This window comes from Aquila chrysaetos, chromosome 1 (assembly GCF_900496995.4).
Source record: "Aquila chrysaetos chrysaetos chromosome 1, bAquChr1.4, whole genome shotgun sequence".
Lineage (NCBI taxonomy): Eukaryota > Metazoa > Chordata > Aves > Accipitriformes > Accipitridae > Aquila > Aquila chrysaetos.
Genome location: NC_044004.1, coordinates 67,299,548 through 67,326,119, shown reverse-complemented (window position 1 = coordinate 67,326,119; position 26,572 = coordinate 67,299,548). Strand labels below are relative to the sequence as shown.

Sequence of the window (26,572 nt, the reverse complement as noted above, 5' to 3'; positions counted from 1 at the left end):
ATCATCTGAGACCTTCCTCAAGAGGTTTATCCTTAATCTGAATTTGTTGTAGGCTCCTTGAAGCTTGTGACTTCCTCCCCCACCAACCCTCTGTTCAAGATGCAATAAGAGAGACTTTTCATTCTCCTGTTGACTTTATCCTTTTGAAGGGGCCACATTCCTTCCTTTATCCCTTCTTTGTTGCCCAGATGAAAAAATTTTCAATGGTCAGAAACAATGTTGTCCTCTGCTTGGTAACTTAGAGGTGCTGGGTGATATTTACACTTCAAGAGCTTGTTGGCTTAATGGTGCCTATTTGGATTCTAAATCAGGAGAATCATGTGAGTTTTCAAGTATTTTAACAAAACCCACCATAACAATGCACTGTTTGGAGAAGGCAGCTAACAGTTTTTGGCTGTATGTGCTAAACACAGCAAGTAGTAATATTTTAAATATTTTACGATGATGACGGTTTTGTTCTTCGTAAGTCAAGAGAATCTTCCCTAAAAACTATTTTCTGCATCCTGGGCTAGTCACTTCCCAAATTTGTGTACCGATTCAATGCCAAATTCAAAGCACTTACAATCAAAGAGAGGCAACGTTAAATGAGAGGGAAAAGGAAGAAAATGCAGCTATCCTCAACTGCCTTATCCCCGAACATTATGAATTAATTATTTTCATGAGACATTTAATTTGACACCAGCTTTAGAAGGGATGTGCAAAAGGGAGCAGTTTCCTATATAGCTTGTCTCAAGAAGGTTATGATCTTGTCAGGCATAGAAGAGGCACAAATATAGCACTCATCAAATTTGTTTTCATTAGAGAGGCTTAGAGAGTACTGATGATGTAGTAGAGGTAAAAGTACATGAGACAAAATTAAAGCTGTGGAAGAAACTTGAAGATAATGAATAGAAACAATGTAATTTAGCAAGAAGGCAAGAGACATTAAAAGGATTGAAAGGGTATGATGGGCAATATAGATGATCTGGAGAGATACACAGTCTGGGAATAGTAAAGCTGGAGACAGGAGGACTACCAAAATAAGTAATGAGTACCAAGATAGATAGTTGCAGGAGATGGGTCAGAAAGAAGTCACCAATATAAAAATGGTAGTGAATGCAGTGCAGAGGGAAAGCCCTTTAGGGACAGATAGAAAGCCCCTGGCATTCTCACAGTATGAAAAACAACATACTGAAAGATGAGATGCTGTAGAATTAAGCAGAGAGGTGGGCAGAAAATTAGAAGAATGTTTCACCAAACCCTGCAAAAGATACCATTTTCAAGGGAAAGATTGAATTGAAAGTTAGTGGTATAAAGAAAATAAAGGAGAGAAAAGAGTGAAAGACATTCCAAGCAATTCCAAGATTTGGCTAGTTCAGAGGAGTTTCAGGAAAGTGTTGAGAGAGAAAGCTGACTAGAAGTGACTCGAGGTGTAGTTACAGGAATGAAGTAAATAATTCTGTTTGCAGAGCCAATGCATTTATATTTCTAAAGAGATGGAGCAGTGGAAATTACTGAAGGGAGACTTGCCTGCATGTTACAGCTTGAGGTATGGTGTATAGATAGATAATTATGTGGCCCACCACATCTATAAGCTGTTTAATCAGATTGAACCACTCTTTTTATAGTATATGTTTCTATGGAAAACAACATCACGTATTTAATTTCGAATCATTTACCTGTAGAAAAAATTATCTGTGAATGTACGTCACTTCACCTTGTAAATGCCCGCTCCATCACACTTCTCTGCGTAATATCTACATTTACTCACATACCACAGATTTGTTCATTACAAATAAAAAATTAATTATCACCAGGATGGTGCTTGCATGAAAAAAATTAATGTGCAATATGATAAAGAATGGTTTATCTATTCTCCTTACAGCTGCTTATACAATTGAACTATTTTGTGAGCACTAGCTCCATAAGGAAATGTTGCAGTTGAGTAAATAATTCCTTCCTCTCCCAGTCCATCATTAGCAGGAAGGTAAGACTCCAGCAGAAAACAGAGCTAGACAAACCCAAGTATTTTTTAAGATCCCGCCAGTCTACGAATTGGAAAATCATGGGACTCCAGTTTACAAAACAGAGAGGCACAACAGACCTAAAAAAAATTGCACAGGCTGCTAAATCAAATTTACACTGACGCTGACCTTCCTCAGCTCAGACCATGTTCTCACACTCCTACTGCACAGCTGAGCTGGCCAGGTTCCTGCATCATCATCATCATCACTATCCTCATAGTTTTGAGCCAGTTTAACTCCCAAAGCCTGCTTACCACAGATCCAGGTGAACACTAATATTGCCACAAAACACGCAGCTCTGTGCAGCGGGAGGGAAAAAGGACTAGAGCAGCTCTGACTTAGATCAGCTTACTCTGTTTTGGAGCTCCTTTGATAGGAACAGACCAACAAGGAGACAGAGGTGCCACCATCCCCAAAACCAAAACACCTGACACCATTTCCTAGCTTCAGATTTCATTCTTCATGGTCCAGCAGGGACATCATAATGCAGTAATCTTCTGCAAGCTTAGAATGAACTGCTGTTTTAAAATTTAAATAACATTTTGGAGCTTATATCCTACTATTAGAAAAAAGGATTGTGAAATGTGGCTTTCTTATCTCCCCCAAAAGTTTAATTGATTTTATGGAAATGGAAGATTGTACCTTGAGCACTCTGTCTGCAAGCTTTAGAGTTTTTCTTGAGAGAAGAAAATTGGTTAATATACTTTACTTACATGACTGTAAAGCATTTGACTTATTTCCATATTCTGAGCTACCACATTCTTGCTGATTTCTTGGAGTGAGGGGTGGATAGTATTAAATACAATAACTTAAATGATATTTAAATGATTAAAGTTTATTTTTTAATGATTAATTAGTTATTAGCTATAGCTGTTATAAATATATTCTACATTCCTTTTCAGCTATAAAAGAGGAATGCCTGTGTAATCACAGTATTTCTAATATGGGCTAACCAGTATCTGAATCTTAAGTCCTAAGTATAATTTTCGATGATCTGGAAGAAAATACAAAGTAATTGCTCGTAAAACTTGAAGAGCACACAAAAATTGGTGGAGTGGCAAGTAATAAGGCAAATGTTCTATAGAATGATCTGTCTTGATTTGTTAGCTGGCTTCATTTGAACAAGATAAATTTTGATAAGGACAAATGCAAAGTCTTAAATTTAGGCAGAGGGAATGCGGGTCATATTTATAGGATGGGATGCTGAAAGAAGTGATTCTGAAACTGTAGGTGGGTAAGAATCTGTGAACTCCCAGTGCAAAGCTGTTGCTGAATGAACTAATTCAATCCTTGAAAAAGTAAAGGAATATTGAAAAGAAGTAGATGTTTTTCATTATTTCCATACTCAAAAACTGATGTTACTAATGCTGGAACACTATGTTTAGTCTGACATTTCCATTTTTAAAACCATATTTAAAAATGGAATATATTCAGAAGTCAATTAAAGCATATTTTGACACCTGAAAAATCTACCTTAAGTCCAGAGAAGGTCAATATTCTTAGTTTAATCAAGAGAATGCTAGAAAATTATTTGCTCATGTTGAGAGAAGCTAGAGTAAATCAGCAGAAAGTGTAGAAGGCAATAAGCTTAAAGTCAGCTGTTTAGAGGAACACACATATGTTATGTATACAGAATTCATACAGATAGATGGCAACTAAAAGCTGTTAAATAGTGTGATTATGAACCTGCAGAAGGTGTTTTCCCTTGCTTTCTGTTAATACTGCTCAATATAAAGGGTATCATTGCTCTTAAAATGAGAAATTGGCAGTGTTACTTTCCAAGAAATCAGGAAAACAGACACCACCAGAGTTAAGGAAGAGATGTTGCCTTATCACCACTCATGTTCAGACCAGGCAGAAAATAAACAAGTTTAGTCACCAGCTGAAAACACTATGAGGAATATATTTTCTTTCACCGCTCCTTCAAAAAGAAGGGACAAAGGAATCTGGATTAGCCAGTCGAAGAAGGATTAAGACAAATTCAGATCTGAAAACAGGATGGAACAATATATGGAGACATTAAATGGGGTTCAGAGGTGGGGGGGGGGGGGGCGTGTTTTGGTTTGGGTTTTGGGGGTTTTGTTTTTTGGTTTTTTTTAAACAACCATAGCATTGGAAATAAAGAAAAATTCAGAGAAAGTTGAAAGGACAATTCCTTTAGAATCGCCTCACCAAATACAGACAATATCTCTAAACGAATCAATAAAAATTGAATTGCTTCTTTGCTTGCAAACCAAGAACACTTACTGTGTTACTTCTAATAAACAAAGATGCAGTAAACCTTGTGTGTCAACAATCAGCTTCTCATTTCCCTATTTACAGTGAGGGAGAAACTCTTCTGTAATAACAGAAGGTTTGTGCAACAAACCATAGTCTGTATGTGCCTACATGGAAAGATTTCAAATAGTAACTGGCTTTTTAATCAGAGAGGTGTAAGAAAACCCAACATGTAGAATTAAAATTAAGTGCACTTGTTTACACTAAAGGTACCTGTTGCAAGATGAGAGGTGTTAGATTTTCCATAATCTGAAATCTTTAAGTCAAGATTGGATGTTAATCTAAAAGATTGATTTCAAAAGTTGTGGCAACATGCAAGAATTCCTCAGCAATATTATGCAGGAAGCCAGCCTATATTATTTTTCCAGCTTTGAATTCATTGAAACTGTGAAGAATAGAGGGATTCCTAAATCCCACTGCAACATAAAAGATAAATTGCACCAGAGAGAAATGGCAGCCTATAGACAGACCATATACTAAATGAATCCTCTTCTGCTGGAGAGGGGTAGGTGACCCAGCATTTTCTGGCTTTCTTGAAAATATGTTTTATAAGAGGAATGGGGGGGAGGAAGACTCAAAAGGGTAAGAGGGGCATCAGAAATGAAAATGAACATCCATATGTTTTCATATTTCTTCAGACTGCATCTAGTAATTCCAAGGACACTCATAATTAAGCAAGGACATAGCATTTCATTTTCAAAGTACTGTACACACATTGACTAATCACCTAGAAATACTTTTAATTTGTTAGGCTTTTGGCATCAGCTTCATTTTTGAAGGTTTAAATATTGTTTATTATAGGCTTGAAGTATTCTGTGTGATGTTTCCAAATAAATTTATTTTCTATCTTTAAAAGATTCTCTGTTACAGAGAACAGTATGAAATATTAAGCTGCAGTAATGTATTTGAGATTATGCTGATTTTATTTTGTCAAATACATGTTATTGTTTATTGCAATAAATAATAACGTCGATAATTTCTGCAGGGAAAGAAAAAATGTACAGGGAAGAAATATATAATTATGTAAAAAATAAAATGTAATATTTTCATGACAGTAGGTTCCATGATAAATAGCCAGTAGGAGGCAAATTGGAAGGAAGCAAAGGAGCCAAAAGAAAAATTATTAAGTTATTTAGATGTATGACACAACCATTTTCTTCCCGAATATGGACTACCATATTTGAAAATAAGGCTTTGATCAACATCCCTGTCCCTGAATTTAAAGCTTCATGGGTTATTTTTCTCAAAAATCATCTTAGAAGTACAGCACAGGTGAAAATAATTTTTCAAAATGTGAAGGGGAATGCAGAAAGAAAGTTCACCTTCAACCTTCACATTGTGGCAATTCCAGCCAAAACCAACACTACTTTATGTAACTCTAAATTCTGCAGATCCTTTACTTCTCTCTTTTCCCAAAGATATCCAGAGACATAACCTGTTCCCTTATCCTCTTATCTGAACAAAAAATAATCTTATTTTCTTAGGACATCAATTTTTACCTCTTTCGTGATGATTTTTATAAGGTTTCAGTTTTCCTTTTATTCTGTCAAACACACTTCTATATTCTCATTGCAGCTGACCTCTGAATGCACCATAGGAAGCAGAAAAGTTTGATACCATCACCGCAGGGTAACTTCTTGTTATTGAAACAATGACTAGTCAAGCAGCAGGAGACTCTGTGAGAAACCTCTTAATTCTAATCATTGAAAAGACTTCTTCTTCATCAAAATGACCCTGGAGTTCCTGATCTGATTCTTGAAAATGACAATGATGAAGTAGCAGTGTTTAGTCAAAGGAGGATTTTACTATGAGCAGATGCGGTAAGCAGGGCCTTATTTTTCTGGGATGTCTCTGAGAAATGAATCTGCAATTCTTTATAAATTCACCACACTGTTTTAACTCCAAACTATTAGTTTAACCAAGATTAGACTCACTCTAACTGTGCTCCTTACTGCATTCCTACCAGTTATTAAATAGCAAGGAATAACTTCGGAGTGCTGTCATTAAACATATTGCTTCTCACAATATGTTTGGAAGTTAGGTAGTGGGAAGGTACACAACAGGTAGGATGAAAGCAAAAGCAGACTTTGGGGGACACTCTCATTTAATTCCCTTTTCTTCCTCCATTCCTGTTCACAGAAAATCACTTTTATTCATACATACACACAAAGATGCCTTAACTTCACAAGGACAGTTAATAAAATGATTGAATGGGAAAAACAAAAAGCTTTTGTACATAGTTGTCTGTAAAGGGGATACTCTATCCACAACTGACAAGACAAGAAATAAACCACTAAATTTGCAGTAGGGTAGATATAGGTTAATCATGAGGAAAAACAATGTAATAGATAGGAGACACTGGACTGGATTGTTATGGGAATCTGCTGAGCACCATTGTTAGGGGTTTGGCAAGCATATACTGGATGGTATAGCTACAGCTGATCCTGCTTTTGGATGGATACTTAGATATATATAACTATCTTTGTAATTAATGAGCAGATGATGGATCTGAGAAAAAGAGGGTCATCTTGTATCTGATTTACCTGGCACATTCCAGAAAAATTAAAAAAAAATAAAGTATTTAGCTTTTAGGTAAATAAACTAACTCCTTTGTAAAATGTTCTTTAATGGAACATTCTGATCTTTTTTTAATGATGATACTTGAGCTTGCATTTCAGCAGCTTATGAGTATATGTGCAGGGTTTTCAGATTTGGGAGTCATTTTGTAGATCACCTTAAGAAGCTTTATGAACTACCACAGATCAGGTGCTTGGAGGTTGAATAATACTGCACCAAAAGTCCTCCTGATGGTCCTTTCAGCTGTATTTTTCTATGGCTCTATTTAAAAATAAAATTAAATAAAATAATTTTTTAAAAGACTGCTTGGAAACAATTTGACCTGAAACTCTTGGAAGGCAAAATCTCACTTGCCATTACTACTCCTTGTTAAGATAAAATTGTGTTACAGATAGGTGGTATGAGACTGAAAAGATCTGTCTTAACACAGGACTACCAGGTAGCCTTTCTGGAGTTCCTGTCCCAGCTCTGGCACTGTTTTCAGGTGGGTCCTCAAAACTCACTTTGAAGCCAGGGGACTGTCTATAAAAGCCTCTATGTCTACATATAAGTAAGTAAATGGTGGTTCAGGACCAAGCCCCACCTTTGAGGCCAGATGATGTCTTCTCTTAGAGAAAGCTTTCTGCAGTAGTACAAACCGTAGCCAGAAGGAGTCCAGTGTTTGAACTGGACTGTTGCTCTTTTATTTGATAGTACGGATAAACATGAGCTCAGGGGAGACTACAGCCAAGTGCCCAGGATTGTGGATGTGGCCTGTCTGTTCCATCTGACCTCAAGGACCAGAGAATAGATCCTGGCCTTCATTTTATTTAGTAGTACAGAAACAATCAGAGGTGCAAATACACCCAAATGTGACAGGTGTTTCTCTCACAAGTTAAAGATGAAAGGCACAAATAGGACAAAAGCAGCTCCTGCAAGAAGACCAGCATGAGTCAGCGGTAGCAGGTGGGCTGAGCATCTTGCAAATTGAACCCTTCTTCCCTTGAAGAAGTTCTTTGGGTGATTGGCTCAGGTGGAGCTCAATGGCAAAGGGTCTGGAATTTGCCCAACCCCCTGAAAAGAGGACTGGGGCAGGGGGAGTCCCTGACTATTCACAGGGGAGACAAGCTCGATACTTAAGCTTTATGACTGAAGTACTCTATCTTGTTTTCGTCATCTGTACATGAATGGTGCTACGGACACCGCCACAACCCCTGGAGCTGTTGCAAAGCATTCTATAGCTGTTATAATGTTAACAATAGTCCTGAATATCACCCACAGCCCTCCTGACTTCTGTTGGGTCTGCACTGGCTTTTTCATGCTTTTCCTGATATATATAAAATCAACTTATTACCATTTACAAAAGGCTTTGCTAAACTGGTATATTTAAACCACCAATATTTTTAGTAAAGAAGTTTCTCTTAGTTGGTCTTCCAAGAGACCTGTGCTCAGCTTTTTGGTTTGTTTGGGGTTTTTTGTTTGTTTGTTTTTAACAGGGGAGCAGAGATAAGAATACTCAGTGGCCATTGCAGAAAAATACAGCAATGACATCATGGTAATGCTACCTTCTGCAAAGGTGCAGATCAATTCCAAAATGGTATTAGCTCTAGCAGTCACTTGGGAAATAAAAGTATCAGGTTGACTCATAACTGCAAATGTTAAAGGCTAAGAAAAAAGAGGAAACTATAGGGTCAGCTGCAAATATCTAAACCTGCTGGAGAAAGAAAAGCAGCATGAAAATACTGCATGTCAAAAACATTGCTGGTGAATATTAAATACTGTGCAGGTCAGCTGGATCAAGTGGCTCCTTTCCAAAAATAAAAATTAACAGGTAAGAGAAGTTTCTCTTTCATTGCCAAAAACCTGTCTGCCTTTCCTCATTTATGGGATATGACTAGCAAGAAGTGAAGAAATACATTTACATCTAGAAAGAGCTATAACTTCCAAAGGAATAACTGAAACTCTCTCCTTCTGTGTATAGCATTGATAACATAGGTAGTAACACAGATTTGAGCACTGAATTGTCAGTTGAAGGAACATGCCATAGGATGGTATCCTTTTTCTGCTCTCTGATGATTTATGTTTGGGGGAGCTCTAGGCCTCCAAAATCCTACGTCACTTTTTCTTTGGCTATATCTGGGGACTTAGGAATCTCCGTGTCTTCCCTGTTATCTCAACAGTGGAATGAATCCACTCTACTTTTCAGTTTATCTTCCAAGTGATGAGGTGCAGATATCTACAGTCATCGGTCCCCAACTCTCCCTACCATAAACAACTGTTCAAAAGAAGTGGCAGGCTGTAAACATCATATTGGGGGGGCGGGGGAGGGTGTCAGTCTAAAGATATATGTACCTATGGAAAATAAGATAACAAGCAGTACTGCAGGAAAATACCACAAGAGAATAGGTACCACACCACAAATACATCTGAGATAGAATGGTGTTAGCAACAAGGCACACAATGAGAAAAAGTAAGTCCAGCATGGGAGAAATACAATATCAAATATAATAGATATGGCTGACAAAGGGAGGTAAAGGCAAAGCAAAGGTACTCTGAAGAAAAAATAAAGCCTTGAGAGATTTTAGTAGCAGCTCTGAGCACCTGTAGTTTAACTTTTCAAAACAGAACTTTTGAAACTTTTGTAAGGGTGGTTTGAGATTATGAAAATCATCACTATTCAGAGATGTATACAGTTGTTTCCATTTGACAGTATATAGATGGTTTATCTCTATGCCATAAGGATATGCAGAGTAGTCCTTCATAAAGAAACACCTAGTTCAAGACGTAACATAAAAGACCTAAATTTAAGTTTTTCAGAAACAATATGCACACTCAGAACTTTATTACACTGGGACTTTCAATATTCAGAGGTGCAGAATAATCTTCCTTTCAGAAACCCAATGTTGAGATACTGCAGTTTTGCTCCATTTTAAGTCAATGCCTCTGTTTATCTAAATACTCTAACAAATTAAATTTTAAGAAGTGTGAACTTGAGATTACAGATCAGTTCAACAAATATTTGAAGTAATATTACTTTCACCACTCTGTGAACGGTATCAGAAGTTATGATAGCATATCTTATCAATAGAGAAAACCCCCACAATGACAGTCAATTAGCTACTTTAGATCTCCAAGCAGGAGACTTACTAAGCATTTTGTTAAAGAAGTAGAAATCCTTAACTATAAACAGCTTGTTAGCACAGCCAGGGACATGTAGCTATCTTAAAATCTAATTGTCAAACAATGTGTAAAGGACACTCTGCCAGTCTAGTTCTTTTTGGTCAACCAGGTGCCCTCAGTAACCATTCTACCACACACTGCAGAATCTGTCCTACCACACAGTGTGGAACATCACATTTCCTTTTATTATCAATTCTCCGGAAGTCAAAATGTCTCTATGAAGTCACAATAGCTATTGACTCATTCTGAAGAAACCTGCATTGTTTGCTCAGCTCTTTCTTTAGCACAACACCATTTAAGGTCATCATTGTTCTGAGGCATACTCCCAAGTACCAAATCAAGTAAAACCCATAAACTTCCCTCTTCTGCAAATTTAGCTCAACCGTTCATTTTTCTCCACACCTTGTACCAAAAAAATTTAAAAAATAAAAACAGTAACTGCAACAAAAGATGATTAGGACATCAGAAAGGTTACCTCTTTTGAGATCATTTCCGTGAAAATGGAATACTGAAGCAGGACAAAGACCTCTGGCTAGTTCTGGAGAGGAGAGAGAGAAAGGGTTAAAAATATTTATTTTCCTACTCATCTGTTCTAGTTTTAACCATTGTCAACTTTTCATTTAGGATTATTCAGAAACAATTTCACTTATGAAGATCTTTCCACTTAATGTCTCAAAGCCAAATGTGATGAAAATTTGAAAAACCAAAAATTAATTAAAATATAGGAAGATTTCTTTCCTTAGAGCCTCTTTGCAGGTTCTATGCTACACCTGAGGAGTGGATTCACTGTCCAATTGACTACCACCACTGGAATTTCATCTTTGATCTAAAATAGCACTAAAGTACTACATTAAAAAGCACAATAGCTATATCAGTCATAGTCACTGATCTTCTGTACAGCCTTATAAAACAGTGACATGGCCTTATATACCAAAAAGAAACTTTTCTAGCACTGGTGTCTTATGTAAAAAATTACAGAATCATAGAATGGTTTGGGTTGGAAGGGACCTTAAAGATCATCTAGTTCCAACCCCCCTGCCATGGGCAGGGACACTTTCCACTAGACCAGGTTGCTCAAAGCCCCAGCCAACCTGGCCTTGAACATTTCCAGGGATGGGGCATCTATTATTAATATTATATATAGATATAATAGATATTATTATATATCTATTGTTGTATATTGTATATCTCTTATGATATATTATTAGATGTTATATATTATATTATATATTATATATCATACACCATATACTATATATATTACATATTTTATATTATCTCTATTTTGATATAATATATTATAGGTATTATTATATATAGATATTATACATCTATTTGCAAGGCAGCAGCACATTTTTCAGTCTGAGATCTCCTAATAAACAAAAAGATACTCTAAACTAATACTCCGTTTTACCAGTCCTTTTAAGTCTTCTCTCCATTTATTCTACATCTCACTTATTAAACCACCAACTAGGTGGATACCTAGATGGTGTAATACAAGAACTTAGTTTGCCACAAATTTTCTCTGCTAACATCAAAAGCAAAATGCATGAGAAAGATCAAAGTAACTAGAGCACCTGACTTCACTAAATACGCAAGTTGTTCTGCTTCCTAAAAGGTTGTGTACTTCCAGACTGGGATACAGCAGAACAGAGCTGGGCCTGCAAAGAGGCAGAGTGCAGGGATGGTCACAATCCAAAGTGGAGTGGGATCTGGGACACACAAACCATGGGCTTGCTCAGTTACAGAGATCCTTGCATATTTTTGGCTTACACCCATAAACCAGCATCTTCCTGTTATTCTTAGACCCTCTGTCCACCATTCATCCCCACAATGTAAGGAAATGTTTAGTTTAATTACTGCATAAGGACTTCTGCTTTCTTTGACATTCTTTACTTAAATGGCTGAATTTTGTATAAGAGTCTACAAAGAATTTTGAGGGGTTTTTATCAGATAAAAATGTTTAATGAATAAAAGCCTATAGAGACTACATGACCCTGCTTCAGCAACTATATTATTTGATTCACTGGAGCTGAGCTAAAAATTGTCAGATGCAACTGATGTTTACGGACACGGTGAGCTAACATTTGTAGTTGCAAGTTGAAAACATAATCATCACTTCTTCAGCTGAATTTTATGAATATTTTAAGTGTTAAGTGTCCAGTATATTGTAACCTGTCACTTTTACCAATACAGTAACTAAGGAAAGATTCAAACTAAAATCATGGATTTCAAATTGTGGGGAGCGGGAGGAGAAAAAAAAAGGGAGAAAACTCTCATTCAAGTCCAAAGACATTTTCAGGGACATTGATGTTGGAGGTGTAATGTGAAAGTCTGGACCTCCTGGCAGTAGGTGTCCTTTCTCTCTTTTCTCCTTGCATTTGGCAGGAAATATTACACCCTTACATGCAAAAGAATAGGAGGCAGAGACTTAGCATCCATAAAGGTCAGCAATAGAATCTTGGTGCACAGGGGATTGCACTGTATCTTCAAAGCACTGTACTAATTTTTCAAAATAAAATCAGAAACCTACATCACTAAAAAGTGAAAGGATTGCCTAAAGTTTCAGCTTTTAAATCACCAGTTGGCAAGAGAGCACATATATGCAGAACATTTAAAAATATTAACATTTCTATGGCAAATTAATACTGAATATACTAACAGATCATGTTAACCTGTTACTCCATCTTGTTTCTGTGACTTCAGCAAGGTATGGCCATAGTTGCTTATGATGTCATCAGAACACATGACTGAAATCAGAACCTCCTGGAATAAGTCCTGGGAGATTCAAGTTAGAAGTCAAGCAGAGCTTCCTAATCAGTAGATTTCTTTTTAAAAGCTACTTGGATTAATAAAAGAACAATTACTTTCACTCTCAATCTTCTAAATTGTTGTAATCTTGGATAAATAGAGTATAATGAGATCACCTTATGCTAAATTGATTTTTCTATTCTACAGAGCAAACTGCTTTTCAGTTCAGAACTCAGCAATACTTGCAGTGAAGTTATCATGATCAAAATATTACTTTCAGTATATGAAACGTGAAGACATGCACAGTATATTGCTTTGCTATGAAATTTTAATATAAATGTGGGTAATTTCTATATTCAGATTCCTAAAATGAATGTTTCATTCCTTACAATAAATTAATTTTTTCCCTTTTCGGTGGAGGATTTTTCAAAAACAGATACATTGCTTTTGGAAATCACATATATCCTCATAAGACAGAGAAAGTCATCTTATGTTGAACTGAAGTCAGGACCTACCAAATCTAATACATCTTTTGAAGCAAATATATGATCTACTAAATCTTATCAGTATTATGTATATTGAAAGCTAAACTGATGAATCACTGGATAAATTACATAGCAAATGTGTGACAATATAGTATTTATTCAAATGGATCACTGATTCATTTCAGTTTCCAGAAAATATATCAACTTTTGAAGAATTCTTTAAAATCACAGAGATTTTTTTAGAACGACAAAAGACACAGGTAAAAATAGACTAGAAAAGGCCAATCACTGGGTGATGATAGTGTATGCTTTTGTTTTGCTGGGGAGCTGGTTTCACAGGGCTTTCAAAGAAATGCAGCTATTTCACTATTAGTTGGACCTAGGCATTTATTTGGGATTTAACACTTAACAGGTAAAAAATGGAAAAAGGAAAAAAAAGGCAACAAACCAAAAAAATTACTAAATATTTGGAAAAAAACCCTTAATAAAAGGCTTACTAAAGTAGATACATTAACTCAAGAAAGTAAGAATAAGACATGGTAATATAACCTTACACATGCATTTTTTAATATTATTAGACACTTAATTAATTTTAATATTATTTAGACACTGTGTTCAACAAGGTAATGAGCATTACTTAAAATACTCCAGAAATTCTTAAATTGAATTCTAACTAAAACTGCCTATCTTAAAAGCTCTATAGCCACTCTACTTCCAGAATATTTGTTCTGGAAGTTTTAGGAGAGACCTGAGAACTCATGTCCTTCACGTTGTTCACTAATGATGAGGAGATCTCCGCCAGACCAAAGCAGCAAAGCACTCCTGATTTTTTTAAATATAAAACAAGGTTACAAATAGAACATAGATCGAATTCCTTCATGATCTAAGAAAAGCAAGGAAAACATCCATGAGATTGGCATGAACAAGATAAATGCAAGTTCAATATTTAGAGAATTTTAAAAGCCCAGTTAGATAATGGAACAAGTGGCCATGACTAGCTGCAGAATTGTCACTGGTAAGGAATGTGAAAACACTTTGGGCCAGGTCGTATGACATACTTGGAGTTCCTTAGAGCTCAGCAGAACCCCAGGTAGATATTCTTTTTAACATCCACTATTTTCCTGGGAAAACTGAAATCTGTGATTACACTGGAATGGTAGTTTCATTAGCATCACTCCGTTTCCGCCTTTGTGAGGATTCAAGTATTACTGAACTATCTGCCAGAATAAACGTTCCATGAATTCATTCCAATTTACACACCTGCTATATTTTTCAACCTTTTTAATTAAGAGGACAGGCAAATAGATGTTTATGGTTGAAATGAAAGACAGCAACATGATAAAACCCAGTAAAATATTGCCAGGCATTATATTTCTGATGGTTTATCTTAGCCATTAAAAAGAAAACATTCAAAAATATTTATATGGATAATACACCAGCACTATTTTCTGTGTATTTGGAGGCCAGATTATGTTTTTAAATACACGCTGACATAGGGCTGGTGCATCAAGTGCATTAGAGAAAAGCCCGGGAGTCAGTCTTTCCTGCTTTTGCCCTTAAGTGGAAAATAAGTTCCTGAAGATCTGAAGATGTCCTTTTTGCTTACATAACCTATCTCCCAACTTTAATCTGCCTGTACAAGAAACAGAAACAATTTTGCCTGGTCTGGCTGATGATCAGGGATAGGGTCTATTTTTCCACAAAGACCTAACTCCCTTGCTGAATTAAAAAAGGACATAAGTGCGCAGCTACACATTGAAGTCGGCCAATTAGCCCTCCTGTCATGCACAAGGGAACTTTACTTGCTCTGCTGAACACTTTCTCAGAGTAATCCCACTCGGTAGTCATATCTTAGCCAACCACAACAGAAGTCTAGAGTCCTTAAAAAGGCCTGCCTCTTTTCCTCTCTTGTAACCACCTACATTTCCAGTATCCTGTAAATAATTAGGCATAGTTAATTTTACTGAGATTTTTCACAACTCTAACAAGAAGTATTTTAAAATGGAAGAATCACCGAGTATATATATGCTTTCTCTACACAAAGCTTCCCTTATATAAAATAGCATAGTGTACCTTTACTGTCATGTTGCAGTATTTCTAACTTCGCAGTCATGTCTTTGTCTACCCATCTTCCACTCAGCTGATGTATTGGTGCAACCAGCCTCACTTGTCAGAGGAAACCGAGTACAATACCCACCCAATTTCATCCTTACTTGCAAAAGAGATTAGGCCCCATCAGATCTGGCTCCCTTAACCCCCTCAGAGTCCTCCAGCGTTGTCCCATGAGGCTTCACCTGCCTGCAGGAAGTGTTACAACTCACTGAAGCAACCAGACTCCCTGGAACAGCACTGGTGCAATTGGGAGCTGCCCAGCCCTGCCCCATGGCCAAGCCCCCCCCCACCAGCAGCCACAACCAGCAAGGGCTGTCCCCCAAGGCTGCTGGGATGAATGCTCATGTTAGTAGGAAAGAAGAAATAGTTTAATAAAAAAACCAAACCAAACCAAACAGACAAAAAAGCACACCACACTTGGGAACAGGAGTAAATAGCCTGGCAAGGAGGCATGCATGGCCTGGTACAGCAGGCAACTTTGCCAAGCATGAGACTAAGGTCAGCAAAGTCTCAGCATGCTTGGTTGAGGCGCAAGCTGTGAGAGTGTTGCGGTGGATGGATGAGTTTTTTGCTCAGCATGGGACAGAGCAAACTTCTTATGCTGTAGAAAGCCCAGGCAGGTAAGGCCAGACGGTTCTGGAGCTGCTATGAAGAAAACATATTTGCATGCCACCACTCAAAACAGGTCACCAGAGCTAACACCAAGGCCCTCCCCATGCCCAGGGTGCGAACCTGACTATTCAGTCCCATGCTGCTAACAAAGACAATAAAAACCTAGTCACTGTGATGTTGCCAGATGTAAGTGAAGAGGGAAAACTAACAGGTCAGTTGTATAAAAGGGTTATTTGTTTGCATCAAGGTTGGTTTATGCTCAAAAAAATCACAATGGCTGGCTTCTCAACTGACCTGTCAGGGCGTACCAGAGTATGCCTTTAGGCACCTGAATTTGAAAGAAAAGGCTAGTATATGTACGTTAATTAACTTTGCATATTGTCTGTATGGAAAGCCAAAGGGAATATTCATATGCACATAATCACATTGGGATGTGCTAGAGAGCCTGACTACACTAAACTGATTTAATCTTCCATTCTGGCTTCTCATATATGTCTGTACAAAGATTTCCACTACTAAAATGTGTAAGCAGACTCCTACAGATTATAGCATTATAAATAGGTGATAAGGCAGAACAAGAACTAGCTCAATGGTTTCAACATCTCCAAAACCTGGTATTTAATTTTCTCTAAACTAAAGCACCAAGAATACTGTGAAAGAGCACTGAAAGAGAAGAGATAAGGCCAGTTATTCCACCCAGCTGCCAACATGCTGTATGAATTTGTGGCTTCCATACGTTTTTGAATTTATCTTCCCCATTTTTCACAATTTCTGTGTTATTTCTTAGAATGAAGCCATTTCTATCAGAAAACATTCATTCTCATGCTGCTGGATTCTCATTAGTTTTCCCGATCTCTGAGTATTTTTTGTGGTTCAGATGCCCTAAGAGATTTTTGTTTTGCTTTGCAGCTCTTGAAGTCCAGCATGGGATTTAAGAAGCTAATATGTATCATAAAAGGTAGTTATTTTGAAATTACTCTCAGCTGTAGTTTATACCTTTTCCCACAAGTTTATTGTTCAAACTAGCTCACAAAATAATAGCAAGATGATAATCTCTAAATGGGTGTGTATCTCAACAGCAAAATGAGAAAATGGGAACACTTAGGCCAGCATAATTATAGTTAGTCATCAGTATCTGTCCTTCAAAAATTACTGCTTGAATAAATAATCACATGAGAAGGGGTCAGTATTGCTGGCATCTTAATTGTGATACATTCCACAGTTTTCTTAATGGCTGTTGCCTATTTGCCAGGTTTCATCATTTCTACAGAAGTAAAGTGGTATCGCCAGCATGGGACAGCCAGCAATCAGAGTTTGCCACCTTGTTTTAAACGAATGTAGATCAACTGAACACAACAGACTGCAATGGCAGTATATGTGATGCAGTACAAAAGCAAAAGAGGGGCTTGAGAGCAGTATTGTTTAAAACTTTTGAAAATTAGAGAATAGAAAAACAACATACCATTAGACAATATTCAAAGCTGAAGATGTTTCAACTTACCGATCAATTGAATTGCTTTAATAGAAACTGCTATTTGGAAAGACCTGCAAGATGTATGACTTAAGTAATTTTTTTTTAACCCTAGTCTGATTTTTATGGTTATAATAGCCATGCATTCATATACGCATATGTATATAAAATACATATATGTATTACAACATATGTAATCCTTATCTCCCTCCCTGCTTAGAATTAATTTACCTGTGCCTTTCTCACTCAAATTCTGTAAAAACATGCTTACACATTTACCTCATTTAATGACCTACTAAACATTTCTGAGTCTTTGTAAAATGACATTCCTTTTATACCTCTTTTGTTTCATGGCTCCTACTCTCTTCTTCTATAATTTGCTAATAATATCCACTGGTTTGGGTTGTTTTGTTTTTGTTTTATGTGGCAGTTAATCTGAAATGCCTTCTGCTTTCTGATAGCCAAGGAAAAATTCATATTTGCCTGGTAAAGAAATTTAACCCATACTTCAAAAAATGCAGCATATAACATGTTTCATGATCCCACTCTCAATATAATGTTGGGATGTGTCAGTCTATCATTCCGAAGAGCTTGTGTTTTTCACGGTCATCTGTGGGTAAAACTTTTTAACATTCCTTAGGAGTCTATGTCACATTTTCAGATGTCAATTATGAGTTTTGGAGCCTAATTCTATTTGCTTTCAATGGATGTTAGGCTTCTTTATTTCCTTTAAAGTTAGGACATTGGATACTTTTGAAAATTTTACTCCAATGTGACCATTCTTGTTATATTTACCGCCTGATAATTAAAGCAATTAGAATATCTTCTACACTATCACTAGCATTTTTTTTGACAAACTCAACTAATTTTTGGATACTGAACTACTTTATATTTCTGAATTAACATCCACATTGTCAAAAGTAGCATCTTCTTGATAAAAGCTAACAGCAAGCTTTGAGGTACAGCAAACTGATAATACAGTTCCTGTTCACTGCGTGGTGCAATTCATGATGCTCAATGAACAATGTAGTGATAAACTTGTAAGAGTGACAAGACAGTAGTCCGTGTGTTATGAGGTTTTTTACTTTCTTTTCTACTAGGTTAGAGGGGGGTTTTTTAAGGTGAAGTAAAAATTTTGCATAGGAAATAGTAACCATAGCTCAAGATAAATCTTATATTCCTCATAATTTATGTTGTTATATTATCTTTAGCATAGCTCATCAGAGGAGCACCTTTCTACAGTTCTATTTCTTTAAAAATTCTATAATGCAGATAAATGAAAACATATGCAGTAATGATTTAGCTGAGATGCAACACTGTGTCTACAATGGAGTCCTTCTGTGACCTTGCCAAGTTTACAGAGTGTGCCAATAACAGAGCTGGGATTAGAAAACTGACTGATTAAAATTTTGCTCACTAGGATAAAACTCTTGAAATGAATCATCTAATTTTCCAGCATGTCCTCAGGTTGCTGCAGGCACAATAAATTACATTCATATAATAGCAAACAACTATAAAAAATTAGAGTTAATACATTTCATATATACAGCAACACTAAGTCCTATTTTTAAAACTCTCAATTACCTTAATTTTGATGTTCAAAGATAATGAAATATATGACCAGTATTTTTCAGGGTGAAATTTCAGAACCATCAGCCTGATCCAAAATACATAGAACTCCACTAAAATCTTTCTCCTGACTCAGTAGACTCTGGAACAAGCCCTCTCTGCACATTTCTGATTAACATCAAATGCTGTCCCTAGTATCTCCACAAAGAATAGACTTGGAGAGATGCTGAATGTTCTGGGTATAACCTTGCACTCCAGCGAAATGAGCAGAATATAAATAGAAAACAGCAATAAGCAATTGCAGTGGAAAATAACCAGCAGAAGTAGTAATGGAATTAATGGCTGCCAAAGCCTTGCACATCATGGCAAAAAATGCAATCTATCACGCAGATGTTTGTCATTCTTGAAAGGGGTTCCAAAGGGCTAAGGTTCACCTAAGGAGGCAGATCTCCTAAGTTTCCTCTCTAGTAAAGAGATGTCAGGTCCTCCAGAGGGAGATTGAGAGAGGACTCTTCCAATTTCCTTCTCAAGGAGCCCATCTACTCCACCTACTGTAAAGACAGCCTGAGAAGATTAGCTGCCATGGGGTAAAAACCTAGCATTTGCAAAAGCAGTTACACAGAACTCAGTTTTTCTAGCTGAGTGAATAGATAACATCTACTTTTATGTAACAACCTCTAACTTTTGTCAAGATACTGACAGAGCTACTCAGCTAGTTTGGTGGGCCACTAAACAATGTAATCAGCAGCATAGTCTATTTTAAGGTTCTTAAATTTTAAATTAAATCTTTTTACATTACCAAAAATATTATTTTTAATTTTATCTATTTTTACAACATCTGTTACAGTAGTTCCCAAAAATTTCAGAGAGAATTATGGTGGATGCTCTATAAAGACACGAAAAAAACCCACAGTATCTCCTTAAACTTTTTGGGTTTTTTCTGTTCATCTGATGCCATAAGTAACTCCCACAATTGCTGAAAGGTACAGGAGTTACATTTTGCACTCTGTGCATTAACTGGATTTGAAAGCACTTGAACACACATATATGTCAGAATGCCAGCTATCAGGCAAATTGGGGAAATACCAAACCTAAAAGAAAAACGTAAAAATGAAAGCATTGCAGTTCTCATTGCGCTCAAAATTTATAATAGGCTTTTGAACTGGATTTGAAAGCATATGGACACTCTTAAAAGGAGCGTCATAATTTTTTAACTCCTGAAAGGCAACTTGCACTCTTCAGAATATCGTACCATTCTGCTGCACTGGGAACCTGGTACCTCCAAGGTAACTAAGATTGCTCTGTATCATAAAATACTCTATCATCATTCCAGAAAATGAGTGTGGGGGAATGAATTAGATTACAGAAGTAATCATGCTGAAAACTAACAAGACAAATTCTAAAATAAAAGTAAGACAAATTCAAGACAACTTGAAATCCTAAAACTCAATCTAATGTATAGATCTAAACCGCAATCACTTCTCAATCATTTTGTTTGTTTCTTTTCTAAATGAGGTACAAACTAGAATTCCTTATATAAACACAGACTGAGATTCACTGGACTACTATTTTGCAGAGTCTGCCTCCAGTCAGTGTGCTTTTCAATAGTTTTCAAGAGTACAATATTAGAATTTCATTGTAGACTTTAAGATACCTGAATTTTGCAAAGGATACACTAGGATTTTTGAAGAGAAATATGACAGACTCACAGATTACTTTTTTTTTTTTTTTAATGAGGGCAAATATTCTATTGGTGCAAGTAATTTACAATCTCAAATGCATTTTCGGGAAAATAAATGTTCAGGATAAAAAAATTACATACAATTTAAAAAAAAAATTATTACAGAGAGACTCCTAGAAACAATGTGTATTCTTAAATACCTTCTAAATTTTGATAACTGATATTAGATTTTTTAACATTGCAAATTGCATTACTATAACAGGGAGTCGATACATTGTCAATTTTTTTGGATCACAACCACAAAAATATTAGCAAGTTAAAACTGGCTGCTGGGCTTCAACTGTAAATACATCATATTTCATGCCACAAATATTTGCTTTCATTTTTAAAAAATGACAGACATTGTTAATCAGAGACAAACAACAAGTTAATCCTAAACAGCCATTTATCTAAGTAGCAATACAGTACAAACATATTACCTTTAAAAAATGCATTAAAAAAACCCCAAAAAATCAAAACCAACACTACTTCACTGACTTTGCTATATATTACCTTTAATGTTTTATAAATGACCGCACAGGCCACAAATGAAAGAGGCTTCTGCAGAAAATAACCAAAGGTAGACAACAAGCCCTCTGAACAAAATCTGTAATATTCATGTTAGTTAATAAATTCATAGACCAATGATGAGATGTTAGTCCATTTTAAAGAATATTTCTCTATTCCTTTGCAGCCCTGAATTAGAGGTTTGCTCTAACAGTAATATAATGTGCTATAACTACAGAAAAAAATATGCAGTTAAAAAAGGAATTCAATCCATGTGATCTAATATTTCTTTCCACATTAACTAGAAAGAAAATATATTAACAGAAGCTCAGACTTTGGTATGACACTGAACAATTACATGGAAAAAGATGTTCACTGTTCACATGGAGTGCATTCATTTTAAATTCTCATTCAGGAAAGCATCCTTATTCAGGAAAACACTTAAGCACATGCCTGACTTTAAACACATGCTTTGGGCCCAGTGAAGTAAATGAGATTTAATCACATTCCAAATAATGATGGATATAAAGCCAAAAGATATTAACATGAATGATTTTTGGATTCGGGCTTAGCGTTTTTCAAGTCTTAAATATACACATACAGACACGTACATACACATATACATACACCCCCACACAGACACATACACAGAGAGATCTGTCTCTATACTAAGCCAAAACATGAGAAACTAGAATACAAAAAACAATTTGCTAAAAAATCAGAATTAAACTGAAAACAGAGATTTTTAAATACAGTGGCCACTTCATCTTACTGGCTCCTTAAATCCCAAGTTTACTTACTCTAAAGTACACATTTATGAAAGCCTGAGTATTTCCTATCTGGAATCTTTCTTCCATACCCTCATGCCACAGGTTTTGATCTCACAGAAAAGAAATGGTTTGGCTCTAACAAAAATCCAGTTTACATAGCTTCTTTGTCATGTTTTGATACCAGAAACAAGAATCAATTCCTCTTCTGAAGAGATGAGTCTCCTGATAAGAGGCTGATGATGGCAAAAGCACAGAGTTTGCATCACAGATTCCTTCATGGGTTTTTTTTACATAAGGTACAGAAGAAAAAATATGGCACAGTTTATAGCAGTATGATAAATCTTTACAATTAGATTACTCTAATCATTAAGTATTCAATCACTTATTGGGTTAATCACTATTTTCCTGATAAAGACAATGAGGATTCCCCTTCATTTTATCTCTCAAATAAAGAAAAGATGTCTTTTTAGAAGCAATTGCTAAAAGGGGGGGTGGGTGAAGTTTCATTGAAACTGTGTAGCACAGTAACACCCTTTTCCTGGAGTATATTTAAAATGCAGCTAAGCTCTTTTTAAAAGCTTAATAATAACTGAAGCTGTAAGACTTTCTCCCTAAAACACAGCATTCGCACAAATCTGCCCAGTAGTAAGACTCTATGTTTGAGGAGGCTTTTACTGTGGACTGAAGATAAAGACCTGATTATTACTTGATAAAGAGCTACAGATGTGTGAACGGAGGCAGCCAAACAGCCAGAAAAGCCAGGGGAACAGCAAGAGAAGTACTTACCATCTGACTGTCAGACAGTCTGTGCTATTTGGAAATCAGAATGAAACAGAAAATAAACTGCCATCTCTTTCATTCCTTTTGTGCTTGAGGAAACAGTTACATCTTCAGTAAACAAGCAAAGTGGCATCTAAGAAATACTGCTTAATACCACCAGCTTCTCACGATAACAGGAAAGGGAAAAGCATGCAAAAAAAAAAAAAACAAACAAACAAAAAAAAAACAAACCCAAACCATAAAATTAGAAATAAACAATTTCTAATTGTTTAAAAGGCTCACAGCTGAATAGAAGGACCTGCTTCAAAAAAAATGATTTGCAAAAATAACTGGAGAATGTTCTGTGCCTTGCAATTTTATAAAAATTATAAAACCAGGATATGTATCTCCAAAGTCATAAGGAGCCCACTTCAGCCAAACCATATGACGGAGGAATACAGAAGACAAAGAGATAGAAAGTGAAAGAAGAGAATCAGCTCCCTGTAGAGGAAAGCCTACACAGTCTAGAGGTCTGACTGAGCACATGTAGACTGCAACTATGCCAGGAGTACACACAAGAGACTTTTCTTCTTGCCTGTGGCAGAAGACCCCATCTCCAAGAAACATGATGTTTAGGATTCTATCTAAAGACCCTTTCCACACTGTTTTTTGTAAGAAAGAACAGTATGATATCAGTTGTGTTCTAACAGCCTGAGAATGAAATGCATTGAAAGTAATGCAGTAAAGTCTGATTCCCTTTCCGTGTTTCCACAAAAGCAAAAGATGATCTTGTCCCACTAATCTCCCTCTATCTGGAGCGCAGATGAAAAGCTCATCCTGCAATCTATACTAATTTCAGTAAGCTCTGCAACAAGATGACTTACATTTGCAGCATCGTAAAAACTTAAGTGAATCATTCCTGTCTTATTTGCAAAGCTGCTAACTTCCAAGGATGGCTTAGTGAATATGTAAGGAAAACACAGATGAAAGGCATCCAAAGGGCATTCTATATCATACACAGAAAAGATACAAAGATGTCCAAGCTGGTAAATTCACATATCACATACACAACAACAATTTTCAAGCTTGGATTCAGAAGCTGTGCAATTCTCGGTGCTTGAAAACAGCTGCTGCTCTAAGGACTGAGATGAAGATAGTTTCTGGGGATATGAAAGACTTTTCTCCTTGCTTTTAGTACATTTGATAACTCCTAATACACAAGAGCTATCAAACTTTCACTTGTAAAGGGTGTTCTGTTAAGATCAGCATTATAAACCCTCCTTTTGGCAGAGAGTTATACTTGAAACAGGAACAAGAACTAAGAAAGACAGTATTTCAATACAAATTAAAAATCTAGTTTCTATCTATACAGCTATATAAACATTCATATCAATGACCAGAAGTTTGGGATCCATAACCAAATGGTGTTGGAATTTTAGGTATTATTGTGATGACTGATTGTTCCATTTCTATGAGATATTGAATCCAATTTGCTGTTTGATTTGATAATTGTTTTGCTTTATTCTTTATGTTAGCACAACATAAAGAACAGTAGTTCTTGAAATACAATTTCTTGAGTGTATTCATATTATTCAATAACACTGGTCATTACCCCAAAATGTAATTATATTGATATAATTTTAATGAGCTTAAGCACATTTACAATAGTGGATTCCTTTTTTTTTTTTCATAAAAATATGTGATTCTCTACTAGACAACCCAGAATTTTACTTAAATCTTCTGTTTGCCACTTGTATCTCAAGTATTACTTACATGGAACAGCAGAGAAGCAGGAGGACACACAGCCCACAGCCAGCTTAGACACTTAAACTGACAAGCATTAAGACTCCAAGTGCCCAAAGGAAGGTTTCCACCTGGAGAAAGTTATCATTTGTCTCTTTCCCAGAGAGAAAAAGAAACACAGTCTTTAAAAGCATAGTATTTTACAACCTGCCCAACTAAAAACTACACTATTCTTTTTTCAGATTCCTTCCCTGCTGCTCCCCGCCCCCCCCACCGCTTACTCTATGGAGCATGATTACTACATGAATTCAAAAATATTTTATCAAAATTTATATAAATATGCTTCAAAGGCTTTCAGTCTTACTGAAATAAAATGTTTCCAGAACATCTTTTCAGTATCCCCAGAATGAAAGTTTCAGGAATCTTTTTATTAAGCCTTTCAGGTTTTTATTTCGATTCAGGATGAACGGACAGAAATTCTGAGTTTTGACCAGCTTAAAAATAGCTTAATATTGTTTCCTATAATTAAATGTTTCCATCACAACTACATATCTTTAGAGACTCCAGGACGGAAGTACTAGGAACTGTATTAATGCCATTTTACTTTTCATCATCTCAACTTGCACACCTACTGACAAAGACCTCAGTTTATCAAGATCAGGTTTTTCCTCAAAGCAGATTTATCAAGCTGTTTTGCATTTCAAGTTGGAATTTAACCTCAAAACAGTAAAGGCCAAGCAAAGTATCTACAATGGCTCATAAGCTATCCCTAGCCAACATTGTTAATATTTTGCAGAAGTTTATGACATTTCATTTACATCGTTTTCATTCCTCAGTACTCTCAGTGCACACTTCAGGTAGGAAGAGGCAATACTTACCCAAGTACAGGACACATTAAAAAAAAAGAAAAAAAAGGCAACATCAAGATCTTTTGTTTCTGATGTCATCTGTAGAAAAGAAGATTCTCTGTGCTTTGCATGCAGATTTATTGAGTTCTGATACCAATTATCCTTGACCGGTGACCTTGGCCAAAATTTCACTAGTATTCCCTTCCCTCTCTCTCCCCAGTTTGGAAGCAACTGATTGCAAAGGCCATTTCAACTCTTTTTGCTGTATTTATGTAACAGAAAGAACAGGGAATATTTGAGCTCTGTTAGGATGAAAAGTGGAACATACTGTGCATGCCTTGAAAATTGGGTGCCCAGTGCCTACTAGTTCAGCTTTTTTAAGGATAAACAGGGAACCTGCTCCCAGAATCTCTTAATTACATGGATTATTCCTCTGTTTGTTAGGCATAGCAGATTCCTGAGAGAGAGAGAGAAATAAAAAGTGCTCAGACTGCTGGGAAAGGACATAATTCAACAGCAGCATTTTATTTAAGTCAACGTCCCTAAAGTGTTTTAAACTAAGCCAGTCGTTAAGGTGTTATAATTAAAGCCTTGCACAATTACAAAATAATTAGGGTCTGATCTTGTAACATCTTCTCTCTGGAGAACACACACATCAGATTCCCTTGGAATACTTGTACACCAGGCACAGCTGCTGCTAGCATTGATGTATCTGAACTAGCTTTACACAAACTAGCTTGAGTACTGGGTAGCAGTAACAGAGCAAAGCTCAGAAAAGGCTACCATCTTAAGGATTTACAGGTGTCCTCAAGTACATTTTTGTAGTCCACACAGCATTCTGTCACTGCAGATACTCTGCTAGCAGAAACCAGCCTAGACCATTTAAAACTGCAGTGTAGCTCTGTATTACTCTGATAATTATATGCTATAGTAATAATTCTAAGCCTCTAGCTTTCCAGACTGCCTAAGGATGCCAGATATCAGTTCCCATAGTATTAATAAACAAAAGTATTTTAATAAAAAGACTATGTCCAACTAATCCTTAGGGCTTTACTTACAAAAGCCAAATCAGAATTGGGGAAGTGTAACTGAATTATCTTTGGTAACAGTTTTTCTTAGCTACAGTGAATGTTAAGAGAGGGAAGTAATGTTTGTTTTCCTCCGTTTCTCTCGGATTCTAACGGACTGTCTTTGTAAAAAGTGAATTAT

At 36.2% G+C, this 26,572-nt stretch overlaps 1 protein-coding gene across 3 annotated transcripts in view; it reads right to left on the bottom strand.

Annotated features, from left to right (window-relative positions):
• Positions 1 to 23,513, bottom strand: part of LOC115345423 — a 59,052-nt gene extending 35,539 nt beyond the window's left edge. For all 3 annotated transcript variants that reach the window (XR_003924817.1, XR_003924824.1, XM_030024103.1), the window contains exons 1-2: positions 23,368 to 23,513; positions 10,492 to 10,554 (exon numbers count right to left, since the gene is read on the bottom strand). Coding sequence is in view for 1 of the 3 variants with exons in the window: in XM_030024103.1 (XP_029879963.1) it covers positions 10,492 to 10,506 (15 nt within the window). In the remaining 2 variants the exon portion in view is untranslated. The remainder of the gene's footprint in view (positions 1 to 10,491; positions 10,555 to 23,367) is intronic.
• Between the last annotated feature and the right edge of the window lie 3,059 nt (positions 23,514 to 26,572).